At 49.2% G+C, this 13732-nt stretch overlaps 1 protein-coding gene across 1 annotated transcript in view; it reads left to right on the forward strand.

Moving 5' to 3' along the window:
* Positions 1–264: 264 nt before the first annotated feature.
* SYT6 (synaptotagmin 6) overlaps positions 265–13732 on the forward strand; it is a gene marked incomplete at its 5' end in the record, with an annotated part of 29916 nt that continues 16448 nt past the window's right edge. The window contains one exon of the mRNA XM_082069206.1: positions 265–418. Coding sequence (XP_081925332.1) covers positions 265–418 — 154 coding nt within the window. The remainder of the gene's footprint in view (positions 419–13732) is intronic.

The raw sequence follows: 13732 nt of genomic DNA on the forward strand, positions 1-13732 counted from the left end.
CTGGAACACGCCTTGGCAGGGAACAGATCTCTGATCTCAGAGGCAATAAGGCATCAGGACCGCAGCGAGCTGGATGCTGGTTTGTGGAGCTGGAGCATCGCCTGGCACACGGTGTCTGTCTGTCTGTCTGTCTGACCCTCGGGTGCCGCCATGCCGGAGGGTGGAACTGGTGCAACCCGCTTGCGTGAGCGAAACTAAGTAAAACCTCTTCTAGTTTGACTTTCTTAGAGAGCAAAGGGGCCGGCGGAGGATGCGGTGTGGGAGATGAGCGGTCCCAAGGATGACGGCCGCTGTCAGAAGGCAGTGCGCATTGTCACCGAGCTGTGCCGCAAGAAAAGCCTGCCCAGCTTGGACCTGGACACTTGCAGGGAATTCCTCCTGCTGCCTTCCGACCAGAGCCTGACCATCTCCGAGCCAGGTACAGTACTGGTCGGGCTGCTCCGGGGCTGCCGGCGGCGCAGGAAGGCAGGAGGATGCGCGCAAAGGGAGGGAAATGTTTGCAAGCCACACGTTAAACTCGGGGGAAACCATCTCGGGTGGTTATTTTCCTTTACACTTGTTCCACGGTGAAGTTTCGGGTGCAAGTGCCACCTCACCTGTTGATGCCAAGCGGTGTGACCTGGTGGGGACGGCTGCACAGATGGGGATTATGTGCTGGTGAGGGAGGTGCTTAATGAGATAAAGTTTCTACCAAAGTCTCTCTTTTTTTAATATCATAGACTCCCATCTTGTATCCAATACAAAGCAGTAAAGAGCCTCTGTAAGTAACAGAGATGACAGGAACTGATTGCTGTTATCTCAGAGAAAAGGAGGGACTTGTATGGATTTTTTTTCGCCAGTAAGGGATCTTAATGTACTTTCATGTCTTTGTTTGACTTCCCTGAGGTTGCTCCTTGTGAGCTCGCAGGGCCAGGGGGACGCTCTGACCTGCCAGTGATGAATCAAGGGCACGCACGGTGCTCTAATTGCAGAGGGTTATTTCTTGATTGCAAAGCGGTTAATTTTCTGCACGCTTCTCACAGTTTCTTGTTGCAGAGAGGTCGCCTTCTGCTGTAACTTCAGCAGGCGTTGGCAGGGGGAGCTTACATCCCAGACTCACACGCTGAGGAGCAAAAGAACCCGATAACACGCTTTTCAGCATTATTGATAACACGCTGCAAGGCGGTTGTGTGTTAGGACGCTGGCAGAGAGCGCTTGCTTTGAGGTTTCTGCAGAAATGCCCCACCAACCCAGCCTGATTTCACAGCAGAAGTTTGCAGGAACTTTTCTTCCCTTCTGTGCATTGGCCGTGGGCAGCACAGGGCCCGTCAACCCCTGCCCAAGGCTTCTGTGTCATTTTGCTTCGGTTTCTCCCACCAGCATCTCCCACCGGGATGCGCTGGGCACCCTGGGGACACCGGGATCTGTTGCTTGCCCTGGTGTTTCCATCATCACGTTGCCAGTAGGTCCAGCCTAACGCCTTCCTCCCACATCCCGCTCTGCTTGTAAATTAATCATCATCTTAAAATGACTTTGCTTTACACCTGCTCGTTCTGAAGGCCTCTTACCACCGTGTGTGCGTCCTTACACATCGCACCCAGCGCAGCTGTTTGCTCTACTGCAAATCATTTACTGCGTTGCTTCATGATTTTTTACCTTGGTACCAAAATACCTGCACTGCTCTCATTCTGCCTGCCCTGCGTTTGTTTGTGCAGCCTGCTCAGGACCTCACTTGCAGGGCAGGATCACACCATCATATGTCTTTAACATCCCGAATGTTTGCTCTGATTTCTGGTTTAAGCATCTGCTTGCTCTGATCTCTGGTTTAAGCATCAGCCTCTGCCCCCCTGCCCTGGGCAAGTCATGCTGGGCTGGCTGCACTGGCTGCAGTAACATCTACCCTGTTTCCCCAAAAATAAGACCTGCCCCGAAAATAAGCCCTAGCATGATTTTTCAGGATTTTTGACGATGCCCAACGTATAAGCCCTAGTTACAGTTCATAAAAAAGTCAATTTGAATAGTGTCCAGGCAGCTATACATGTAAAAAATTTATCTTTTGGAGTAAAAATTAATATAAGATCCTGTCTTATTTTTGGGGAAATGGGGTATCACTCTTGCCTCTGCTCTGCCCAACTGGCCCATATTTATGTCTAGACAGCACCAAGGATGCTGTTTGGGCCCAACAAGTATTAATGTTTCTCAAATGCCTGCATGTAAAACTGCTCCAGCATGAGAAACAAATCAGTTTGCATTAAGCGCTGACTGATGTAACAGTTTTGGTCGTGAGATACCTTTCCCATTAGTCTGGATGTTTATCTAATTATCCACACTTGTGCTTTGTCCATTTTACACTTATGTTAAATGAATTTGCTGTCGGCTACCTGGAGTCCTATGCTCAGACCTGGCGAGTCCTTCCTCATAAAGAAACACAAGTAAAAGTAGGTTGTGTGGTGATGAGCAGTGATTTGGCTCTGAGACGGTGCCGGACCGCACAGCGCAGCCTCGGCAACCTGCAGGCAAAGCGTGACTCAAATTGGCCCTATTTGTCATCATCATGTGAAGTCAACGGCTTCTCCGTCGCTTTGTTACCCCTGGATGAATGTGTGAGCTGATGGCTGAATTAGCTCGGCTTGTGAAGCGTCTCGCCGAAGTTTGCGCCGTTTGCGAGCGGTGCCAAAGCCGCAGCCAGGGCTGCTTCCGCACCCTCTGCTCGCTGTTACACCCTGAGAGGTGCTTTGGTTGTTTTCCGATGTTTCACGTATTGTTGGATCTTGTGGGGATGCTGTGGAGTTGCAAAGGAATCAGCCAGTTATCCCTAAGGTATCCCTAGCCTTCTTGAACTCCATCTGACAGTGGAAAAAACCTGTGAATACAAAAATATTACTGAGCAATTTATGTAAGAATATGTCACTTCATGCAGTGATTCTTTTTCTTTGAACCATTTTGGGCTGAATGTGGAAAGTGTACTGTGTATAAAGTAGATGCTCCTCTCCGCTGTACTTCGCGTTATGCAATAGCTGATTCTCCTACTTAAAGTCGCTAAAAGAAATATAGCTGCAGCGTTCCTCCAGTATGCCATACATTACTGTACCCAACAAAGGAGCATCGCAGGCTGCTGCCGCTGGCTGGTAACCCAGCAGCGAATAAGTCAGAACAATCAGGTGCCTGGCAGGGGCAGGTTTTGGTGTCGGTGGGGCTGCGAGGGGGAGCTTTGCCGGCAGCTCGGCCCGCGGCGGTGCCAGGAATAGAACCGATCTCTTGGCTGCGGGCCCTGCGATCGAGCAAGATGCAGCGTCCTTTTGTTGTGCCTATCTGAAATCCTCCCCCGCCGCTCCCTCCATCTGACAGCTCTCTTCCCTGCCAGTCCTCAGCTGTTGTGCAGCGATGCCGGGAGTGTGACGAGCACACAGGCGTAAGCTGTAAGCAGCGGGAATGCCTGTGATATAGGGACAACATTTCCCACCGCGGTGGTGTGCCTTAAATAAATGGATCCGTCACTTCTGTGCACTGGGGATGCAGGCAGTGCTCTGGGATACGGCTGAGAGAATGTGGGGGCAAGCCCTACTGAAGTGAAATGGCCTCAAGTTGCTCCAGGGGAGGTTTGGATTGGATATTAGGAACAATTTCTTCCCCAAAGGGCTGTGGGGCATTGGAACAGGCTGCCCAGGGCAGTGCTGGAGTCACCATCCCTGGAGGGTTGGACAGACGGACATGAGGTTCTCAGGACATGGGGCAGGGCCAGGGGTGGGGGAACAGTTGGACTTGGTGATCTTGAGGGTCTCTTCCAACCAAAACGATGCTGTGATTCTATGATTCTAAGTGCAAAGTACTTGGCTGATGATGCCAGGGAGCCCCCGCTGCCAGAATCCCCTGCGAGTGCTGCCATGGGCACAGCGAGACACCCCATGTCACCCCATGTCACCCCATGTCACCCCATGTCACCCCATGTCACCCTTGGGAGTGGAGCTGCTTGTTGCAGAGCAATAGAATCCGGGGACTTTAGGGAACAGGGGTCAAATCCTGCTCCCCAGGGCTGGAGGAGGAAAGGGTTCCTGTCATGCGAACAGACAACAGACAAAGCAGTTTTATTGCTTTTTCGAAGGAAGAGAGTCAGAAAAAAGCAAGAAAAAGCCATTTTCCAGTACATCATACACATAGTGTTAGAATACTGTTGCCATTACCTAAACTTCTAGAGGTCAACCAATAAACCAGGTCATACAACAGAATCATCAATTTAGGCTGATTTTAAGGACTCCTGTTCCAGTGGCTTGGAGAAACGTTCATAAAGCATTTCAATGAGCCATTTCTAAGCGCGGCCGGTGCCGGGTCCGGCTGCAGACGGGCTGCCCGCCCGGCCTGGGGCGCCGTGCCGAGCAGGGATGGTGCAGGAGACGCAAACGTGGCTCCACAAAGAGACCGAAAACCAAAATGATCCCTCTGAAAGGAACGTGCAGAGCTGGTGCCCCTCAGCTCAGGAAGGAGATTGAAGTGCTGGAGCGGGTCCAGAGAAGAGCAACAAGACTGGGGAAGGGACTTGAGCACAAGCCCTATGGGGAGAGGCTGAGGGAGCTGGGCTTGTTTAGTCTGGAGAAGAGGAGGCTTAGAGGTGAGCTCAGCACTCTCTAGAACTACCTGAAGGGCAGTTCTAGCCAGGGGGGGATTGGGCTCTTCTCCCAGGCATCAGCAATAGGACAAGGGGCCATGGGCTGCAACTCTGCCAGGGGAAATTTAGGCTGGAGATTAGAAAGCAATTCTGTGCAGAGAGAGTGGTCAGGATTGGAATGGCTGCCCAGGGAGGTGCTGGACTCACCGGCCCTGGAGGTTTTTAAACTGAGACTGGACATGGCACTTAGTGCCGTGATCTAGTCAATGGATGGGAGTTGGACCAAGGGTTGGACTGGATGATCTCTGAGGTCTTTTCCAACCCAGTCCATTCTGTGATTCTGTGAGTGGAGCCTGTGGTGTGTGGTGCTTGCTGACTTTAAAGGTGAATGGGTACAGAAGGGAATTTACACCAGCTGGGAGCAAACCCCAGGGTTTTAATTCTAGTTCCAGCACTATCGTGTCACAACTTTCTTTAAATAACGTAAGTGGGGTTTTTTGGTTGTTTGTTCGTTTTCTTTCCTCACTGTATCCATTTGCAAAAGCTTCGGTGCCCTGTACCGTAAGCCCAGGACACAAAGGATGATGTGCAGAACGCTCTTGTGCTTTCCTGGGTGTGAAGGAAGAAAAAGGACAGTGGGGGAAAACGCAAAACCAGAAGAAGAGACAGGACGGTGATCTGTTTCCTGGCACACTTTGCCAGCTGTCCCTCTGTGCTCCGATCCCACAACAATTCCGAGCACATTTAGTGTTTTGCCCTTGCGTGAACTGTTCTTTTTAAACTCCGCGATGCAGGCAGCACATCTTGTACAGCGCCGAACATCCTCCTGGCACTTTGCAAATGCTGTTAAAATGTTAAACCCACAAGTACATAAGCATTCCTGCTGCAGGCAGGCAAAGGGGTGAATCTTTGTGCAATAGAGTTAGGTTTGGTGGGGTTTTTTCTTTGTGGGAATGTTGATGCGCAAAGATCACTTTTGCACGGAGAAATTGCTTCTGGAGTATTTTACTTGGGGAAAAAATGATCCCTTGATAGGATAGTTTGACTAATGGGAAAATTGATGACATGCCCATTCACTGGTACGGGATGCCTACAGCCACTACCTATGAAATAAAGACAAGGTTTGAATTTACTTACCAGCTGTAATAACACACTTTTCTGAACCACCATTCAAGTGTGTTTTAAGTAAATATAACAGTCAACATGGTTAAAGCTACCGAGGCAAAGCTGACATTATCACTGGAGCTTGCGTTTCCAGAGGCCGGGCATGAGAGGAGCAGCACCCTGGGGCAAAGATCTTTCTTATCACGGGGTAATGCACTTGCAAAATGGATCTTGCCTGGTCCAGCCGCAGGAAGGAGCCTGCTGGAGCTACGTGCAGCACGTTTGCTCTTTAGCTTGAGCGAAACGGGTTTGTGAAGCAGCGTCAGGTTCAAACCTTGCTGCCAGAGGAAGGCTTGCAAACTGTATTAAGATGAGGTTAAAACCAGCAGCGTAAATCTAGGGGAAAACGGATTATGTAGCCTGTCTGTGAAACATGTGGCTCTGCTTATGTATTGTGTGTGGATCTACGGCTCTCCAGCTGCCTCCGGTGACGGTCCCGGTGAATAAAACGCACCCTTGGAGCTGCGTGGAGCGTGTGCGCTCAGGAGCTTCCCAAGCGCCTCTCTGCACAGATGCAGGTTTGCATCTCATTGCTGTTGGGTTGATTCATTCCTGAAGCTGGCCGGGGAGGCTGACGAGGTTTGGAGGGTTTTTTGCAGACCTGGGAGCCTATTCCAGTGCAGCTGCAGTAGCCTCATGCATAGTCAGGGCTCAGCATCTCAAACTCCATAGAAACAGGCAGCCAGCTTGCTGCTGCTGTTAATTGAGTGTGGGAGCAGGCTGAGGACAGTGACCAGGGACCGTGCTGAGGAGCACACACCTCTTGGGTAAGTCCACATTTCTGAAGTTACTTTGCTAATTTTTTGCCTTTTTTTTTTTTGTAATCCAGGTCCTGTTTTGCTTGACAAACATTTTGCTTCAGCAGTTTCTGTCTTTGCCATTGAAGCATTTTCTTCTGCTTTTAGCATTCTCCCGACGTTTCACTGGAAGCCAGCGTGTGCTTTTAGCTGGTTCAGATCAGGGCAGAGCCCAGGCTCTGATCTTCTCCATTGTTTTGCGGGATGACTCTGAGAAGCTGCTATTTTCCCGTTCGCAGGTGTTTGTTGCTGGACATCTTTGCTCTGCTGGAGTGGAGCCAGCGCAATGTGCACAGCCTGCTGCACACCCCATGTATTCACTGACGTGTGTATCCCCTGGTCAGGAATAGAAACAGAACCGCGACTGGATCTCATGTCTGATACCATTTTTCATTTCGGTGTCACCTACCTTTGTTTTTCTTACCTGTTTGTTCTTACTGTTGGTGTTTCTAGGTACAACTGCATATTCTTCCTTAGGACCCCCAGGTTTCCGCCTCATGTTAGTCAGGCAGCTTTTTCTAGCTTTAATATTTATTATTTCTTTTCCAAAAATGATAATATATAGTTTTCCTTCCTATCTGCATATTGTAAAATCAGGAAGCTTCTCTGTAACAGCCCTTATTGTTTCAGTCCAGTGCACTCACTAATAACAGTCACACTGGCAGTTGTTTGGGAGAGATGTAATTTGTCTCTCTGCCGCGCATTGTCTTTAATTATACTTATACATTGTAAAATGGCACCCTAGGGGGACAGAGAAGGGATATTTGGAGTGGCTGTACATTTCCACGACTATGGAAGAAAGAAAGTTATCCTGCAAGGTGCCTTGTACACAGTGAAACTGCAGATGCTGATCGAGGCCGCCTTTGTGTTTAGTTCAGTTTGCTGTGCTGTAGCAGGTTGGTGTTTGACAACATCACAGGAACCTGTGCAGCGGCGCCCACGGGCAGGATGCCAGGAGCTCGGCTCACACAAGCCCTTTCAAAACCATCATTAAGACACACAGCGCCAGAGTATTTGCTTCCGTGGGGTAATAATTGCCCAGAAATCCTCGCACACCGGTGCCTCTGGTAATGTGAGTATTTGATTTTCTGTGCTTGTTTGTGACTGCTGTGAAGAAACGCGTGTGCTGTTGTGACAACAGAGGTGGGTACGGCGAGCACCTCTTCAGTGCGTTCTGCCCACAGCCCTCCATCGTCTGCGAGCGTGCACTCGGAGTTATTTGAGCTCAGCTTTGAATCCGCTCTCTGGTCAAAATGTTCACGTTAAGAGGATTCTGAGCTGCACGGTGCGGATTGACAGGTTGGAAAAGGAATAAAGGGATCTCAGAATCTGTTTGAGAAACCTGCAGGATGGGGCAGCGCAGGCTGCTCGCGTGGCTGCCGCGCGGTCCGTGTCGGGGCTCAGGATCGGTGCTTGTCACCGCTGATGGGAGCAGCAGGGGTGGCAGGGGCAGAGCCGCGCAGGGAGCAAGTTCCCTGGTCGTTCCGCGGAGCTGGAACAAAGAAACGCTCTTTGCAGAGCTGCTGCATTCCAGCGCAGGGGCTCTGGGCGGCTGGGGGATCGTTGCGGAGCCTCTTTGAACGCGCCGCTGCTGTTCGGCCGCGCAGATCAACCCGTCTTGTGTGTGCCAGCGATTATCAGCCTGGCAAGTTGAGAGAGGGAGAGCAGGAGGGCACATGGGCTAACGTGGCCATACTGGGTCTTAGGCGGCCTTAATTGGCAACCTGGGCTCCTGAGGACACGGATCTGTGCATCACCTGGTCTTTGCAACATCTGGAGCCAGGGGAGTTCTGGATGAATCCTGCATCTTTTGGGTTGGGTTTTCTATAGGGCAGGTCCGGGCAAATTGGCCTGGACACTCATTAAGTGTGCAGGAATTATTGAGTGCAATTATTAAGTGTGCGGGAAATTACGCTTCCCTGCAGCCTAGGAGCCCGCTTGTCCCGGCGGGGCTCTGGGGACACCCAGCCAGGGAAAGCCTTGGAAAGCTTTCTGGGTTGCCTTGTCCCATGCTGGGGACCTTCTGCCCTCCCCTGGCCGAGCTCTGCTTTTTGGGGTTCTCAGGCTGTGTCCTCTTGTGCAATCCCAGTTGCAGGGTTGGTGGCTTCCCAGTACCATACTGGGATGAGGATCATGCTCTGGGGCTGCAGGCTGGGATGGGAAGAGACCCCGATTCTGCTCCCAGTCAGGCTTTATCCTCTGATCTTTTACAGCAACCTGATTTTTTATTTTTATTGTTATTTCTTTTCAACCAAAATGGAGTCAGAGAGAAAGCCACAGGGAAGCATTTCCCCAAAACTGAGTCTCCCCATAGAAGGGGAAGGACAGAGAGACGGCAGCTCCGACACGGCCAACCTGGACACCCAACGCTGCTGCCCCGGCCCCTCTGAGGTGTCACAACACCCACAGCTTTGACCAAGTTTTCGAAGGGAAATGTTATAAGGTCCAGCATCTTTGGCCACTTAAGGGAGACGGAGTGACAGCGAAAAGCTCTTGTTTGTTTTCTTTGCATCACAGGTTGAAACGCAGTTGTATTTCTCCATCCCAGAAGTGTCTGTATTATGATGTTTTGCTCTCTGCCCAGGTCTGGATAGAGAATTCCCTGTCGTGTTGAGGAGCCTCAGCGAGGCTTCCCAGGCACATCTTCAGTGCTCGGGTCCTGGCCGTGCAGACTCACACCGTGGGAGGAAGATGATGCTCAGTGTCAGTTTTTAACCCCAGCCCGGGGACACCGTGTGTGTTCAGCGCTGCCCAGTCATTTACAGATGTTGCTACAGCGTATTGTGATAAAATGCCATGGGATTAGCACACAGCTATGTACTATAATTGTGAGCAGTGTGGCTTATAATAGTTCATTAGATTGTCATCAGTTAGGCGTAAAGCAACGACAACTCTTGCTATCTCATTTATAATACTCTAGGGAACAGCTGATTAAGACACAAAGCGACCTAAGTCACTGGGGAATGTTTCCTTTGGTTTGAAACAATTTTATTGTATTTTTGTCACTTCTGATAACAGAAATGCTGCATTGCTGACAGCTCCAAGTTCTCCTTCTGCTCGCACACGCCAGCAAAAATTTGAGTAACAAATGTGCCTTTGATGCAGCCTGGAGAGAAAGTCTGAATCAGCAGGTGGGTCAATATAACCGCTAAATACCAACATATCCAGTCTTCAGGAACCTTTGATCAGTGTCCTCCTGGCCAGCTGTTCTGCAGGGGCACGGCCATTTCAATGTGTATTAGTTATTTTCTCTGGGTATCGATACTCGCAACGTTGTGTATTAAGCCCGTAGACACTAGTGGGCAAAGCGACGGTGATGATCTGATCTGGATTTTTAAAGAGGTTCAGCTTACATGGGCATTCACTGGGCTGCCCATCACCTTCTACCTACAGGAAGGTGGCTAAGGGAGAACGGGTTGTCTTTTTCCAAGCTTGAAAGTCTGATTTCTTTCCTCTGTAGGAGATGGCCCTGGATTCAAAAAGCACAGGGCGTTTCAAATAGATGGACCTGATTTCAAAGCTGTAGGGATTTCAAATTGGGTCCATCTTTTGAAACACTCTGTACTGTGGTTGGAAGGAATTATTATATTGGGCTTGTCTCCTTTAATACATAAACCAGGAAAAGGATGCAGGATTTGGTATCACTGCTTAGCAGAGATTTGGCTGAGCTCTTGTTAAGGTTACATGGTATTTCATAGTTGTGTTTTGCTGTCCAGAACCTGATATTCCGGAGGCTTCTCCTGTGTGTAGAGACCTTTGCGCCTCTTCTTTTTTGGTAATTTAGTCTTTCTCCATTCTATTTCAGCGAGCAAAGCACAAGCTGCATCTTACCAAGGTCTCCTCTTACATTGCATTCCTTTGATGTATTCCCCATTTTCTTATGTATGTATTCTTATTTTTTATTATATATATATGTACATGTCTGTAAGGTACCTCATTATTGGCTCTGCACTTGGAAATCACTTTCGGTGTTTCCCTCTGAAATTCTTCTACTTTTTTTAAACTCAGCTTGTGGAACCGGTGCATCCCCCTCTCCCGTATCGGGGGGCATTTACTGTTTGTTCCTGGATGTTAAAAGTACCAAACCATAAAGTGAAAAACGCCAGGTAGCAAGGGGGGCGACAGCCTCTAGTTCCGCCACCTTTCCCCTGTGCAGTGCCCTTGTCTGACCAGCTGTCCTGGACCATCAGGTGTGAAGGTCCCTCCCTGGATGAGGACAGCACAGGTGTCCTCCGGATTAAGGCATAGCAGGAGCTTCACCTGTAGCCTGGAGATGTATTCCGAAATAAAACCATGTCTCTTTTCTTCTTGCAGGTGATGCTCAGGGGGGGCCTCTGAGACAGGTTAGTTTTACCCTACTGATGATGTGTTGTTGCAATAGCTGCCACCGTCTCTATCCCAGCATAGGGAAACTGAGTCGGGTTTCCCAGCTAAACCCACACCCAGGCTGCTCCTTGCGGCCGTGGCTGGGGTTGATGGAATAGAGCTTTATTCCACGTGCAAATTTATCATTTAAATGTTTTGTCCTTAATTATAACTCGAACTGGAGTTTATAAAATTTGGGAATTCACGAGTGCTGTCACTAATAAGTTGATAGCTGGTTTCCAGGACAACGCATTACACAGCTGTTAAAGGATCAAAACTTTGCACAAAGTTGTCCGTGTTTCACTTTCTAGTTATTCTCCCAGCTATAGAACTGCGTCCCCTAAAGAATTACAGTAAATGGCGAAAAAAGCCCTGGCATTGCTTAATGAAGGAAGTTTTGTCTAGACAGGAGTTATGAGGGGGTTGTTTGCACTTGGACCATAAATCACAGTTGCTTGAAACACCAGATCCCTGCAAGGTCTCCTTATGAATCAGGTTGTCTTCATACTTACCATGCAATAATGAGATGGTTTGAGTTTTATAATCTTATATAATTACTCTCAAAATAGCTTCTGATTCATCCTTCCCTTTGAAGCTTATAGTTTGCATTCCAATAAGCTCTTGCATGGCAGGAACCCTGTGGTAGCAGCAAATTAATTTTTAAGAAGTATTTTTTCTGTCTAACTGGAACTTTGGCAATGCCAGTTCGAGCGTCCGTGTGTCTGTCTCCCTATAATCCGCGGCACAGCCGGGTGTGCACAGCAGGCTGGGAGGCTCGTCGGGGCTCCTGCAGAGCCCGTGGAATCTGCTGAGAGCTGATAGTGTGAGACTTGGGGTGCAGGGAGCAGGCGAATGGGATAAAACCTCCTTTTAGCTTCACGCAGGAGGGAGCTGGAGTTTGCAGAGCAGCCCTGCGATGCTTCCCCTGTGCCGCCCTGTTTTCTGCAGAGCTGCGGGCTCTGTTGAACAGAGCTGCTTGCTGACACACGAACCGAAGCTGTGCTGGGCGACGGGGGCAATCTGATGGTTGTTATTTGCTCTGGTACCGTTCCCGCCGCAGTGTGCTTGAGGAGGGGATGAGGAGCTGGCTGAGAACCGCACGCTGCTGCACTGCAGCTCACCTCTCATCCAACGCAGCGCTTCACGATTTATAAGGCAGACGGTTTCCTTCTCAGCATTCCTGCTGCAGAGTGCTCCGCTTGCCGCGGCGCCGTGCAGGGCATCCGGAGCCGTATCCCCAAAGGGCTCGTTCCCTTGCTCTGCCGCGCTTCGTGCTTTGGCTCTGGATGTTGGTGCTGCTGGATGCTGTGCTGCTTTAACGTTCAGTTTCTGTTCCATCCAGTCCTTGCTCTGTAAAGCTTCGAAGCTGAACGTTGTTGCTACACAAACACGTCTGTAGCCAGGATTTAATGGAAACCTCTTCCTTTTCCCCGGCTCCTGTCCTGTGCCCCTGTCTGCCCCCGCCTCAGGCATCCGACATCCACCGCAGTTTCTCATGCCCAATTTCCAGCCCTCAGCTAATCAGACGAACATTGCTGATGCTTCTCAATTGAGAGAAAATTAGATCAGCAGTTGGTAGATGCCTCACGTGGTCTTTTGTAGCCCCAGAGCTGCCTGTCTTCTCCTCCAGCAATAACTCTCGCAGCAATCCATCATTTGAATGCGTGATCTATACAAAGCCCTGCAGAAATAGAACGATATATTCTCACAAGCACAGTTGTAATAGAAAAATGTAGCAAAAATGGACAGAGAAGGCTGGAAATATATCCTGACATGGTGTGAGCAATGGTCGATATATTAGAGTTGGGTGTTCAGCTGGAGAAGAGAAGCTCCAGGGAGACCTTATTGCAGCCTTTCCGTACTTAAAGGAGGCTGATAAGAAAAATGGGGACAGACTTTTGAGCAGGGGCTGTTGCGATAGGACAAGGAGTGATGGTTTTAAATTAAAGGAGGGAGATTCAGGCGGGACGTGAGGAAGGAGTTGTTGGCCCTGAGGGTGGTGAGAGCCTGGCCCAGGTTGGCCAGAGGGGTGATGGATGCCCACGCTGGGCCTCAGCTTGAAGTATTGAATGTTTTCAGCCTCCTTGAACTTCCACTCATGGTATTCAAACTTAGTTGAAATCCAACAGGTAGCTGGGATGACTAATAAATGCTGGAGTGCTGAGAGAGCCATCAAACGTGTTTTGTTTTCCCTATGGGGAGTGGGAGGAAGGAAAGCTAAATTACATCTTCAAGATATTAAATATAACTCTTCACATCATACTCAGAGTTATCCATGAATCTCTTGAATGATAGTGCAAGGATCTCCTTCACAGTAATAAAAATCAATGTTGCCATAATTAGACCAGTGTTGTCTTGCAGTTAATAGACTATTGTAATCATGTCTTTGTCATATTATTAATCGTTTTCTGTTTGGACTTTGCTAATTATCCCCTTTGGTAACGCAGTGCGGGTGTTATGAAGTCATCAGGGACATAAAGCTGGAAGGTAGTTCCACCATATTCTCTTAATTAGTTCCCATCCAAGATGAAACAAAATGGATAACTGTGCTGCCAAGCTGAGTTCATGGGTACCAGGGCAAGGCAGCAGCTGGACTGACCACGAAATGATCCTCCTTTTCTAAATTTCCTTTTAAATCGCTCCTCTGTCCCTTTGTCCTGCCCTGGGCCATCTCATCTTTTATTTGAAAGGCAGTAGAAAGTCGCAACCTTCTTAGGAGTCTTATTGTGTTGAGCCATTCTGTGAGCTGTGTTGTAAGATTCAATAACAAAGGTTTTAGACATTATAAAACCGGTAAAAACACAAACCAAGAAGTCAATTGGTT

Source organism: Streptopelia decaocto (assembly GCF_964273445.1).
Source record: "Streptopelia decaocto genome assembly, chromosome: 19".
Taxonomy (NCBI): Eukaryota; Metazoa; Chordata; class Aves; order Columbiformes; family Columbidae; genus Streptopelia; species Streptopelia decaocto.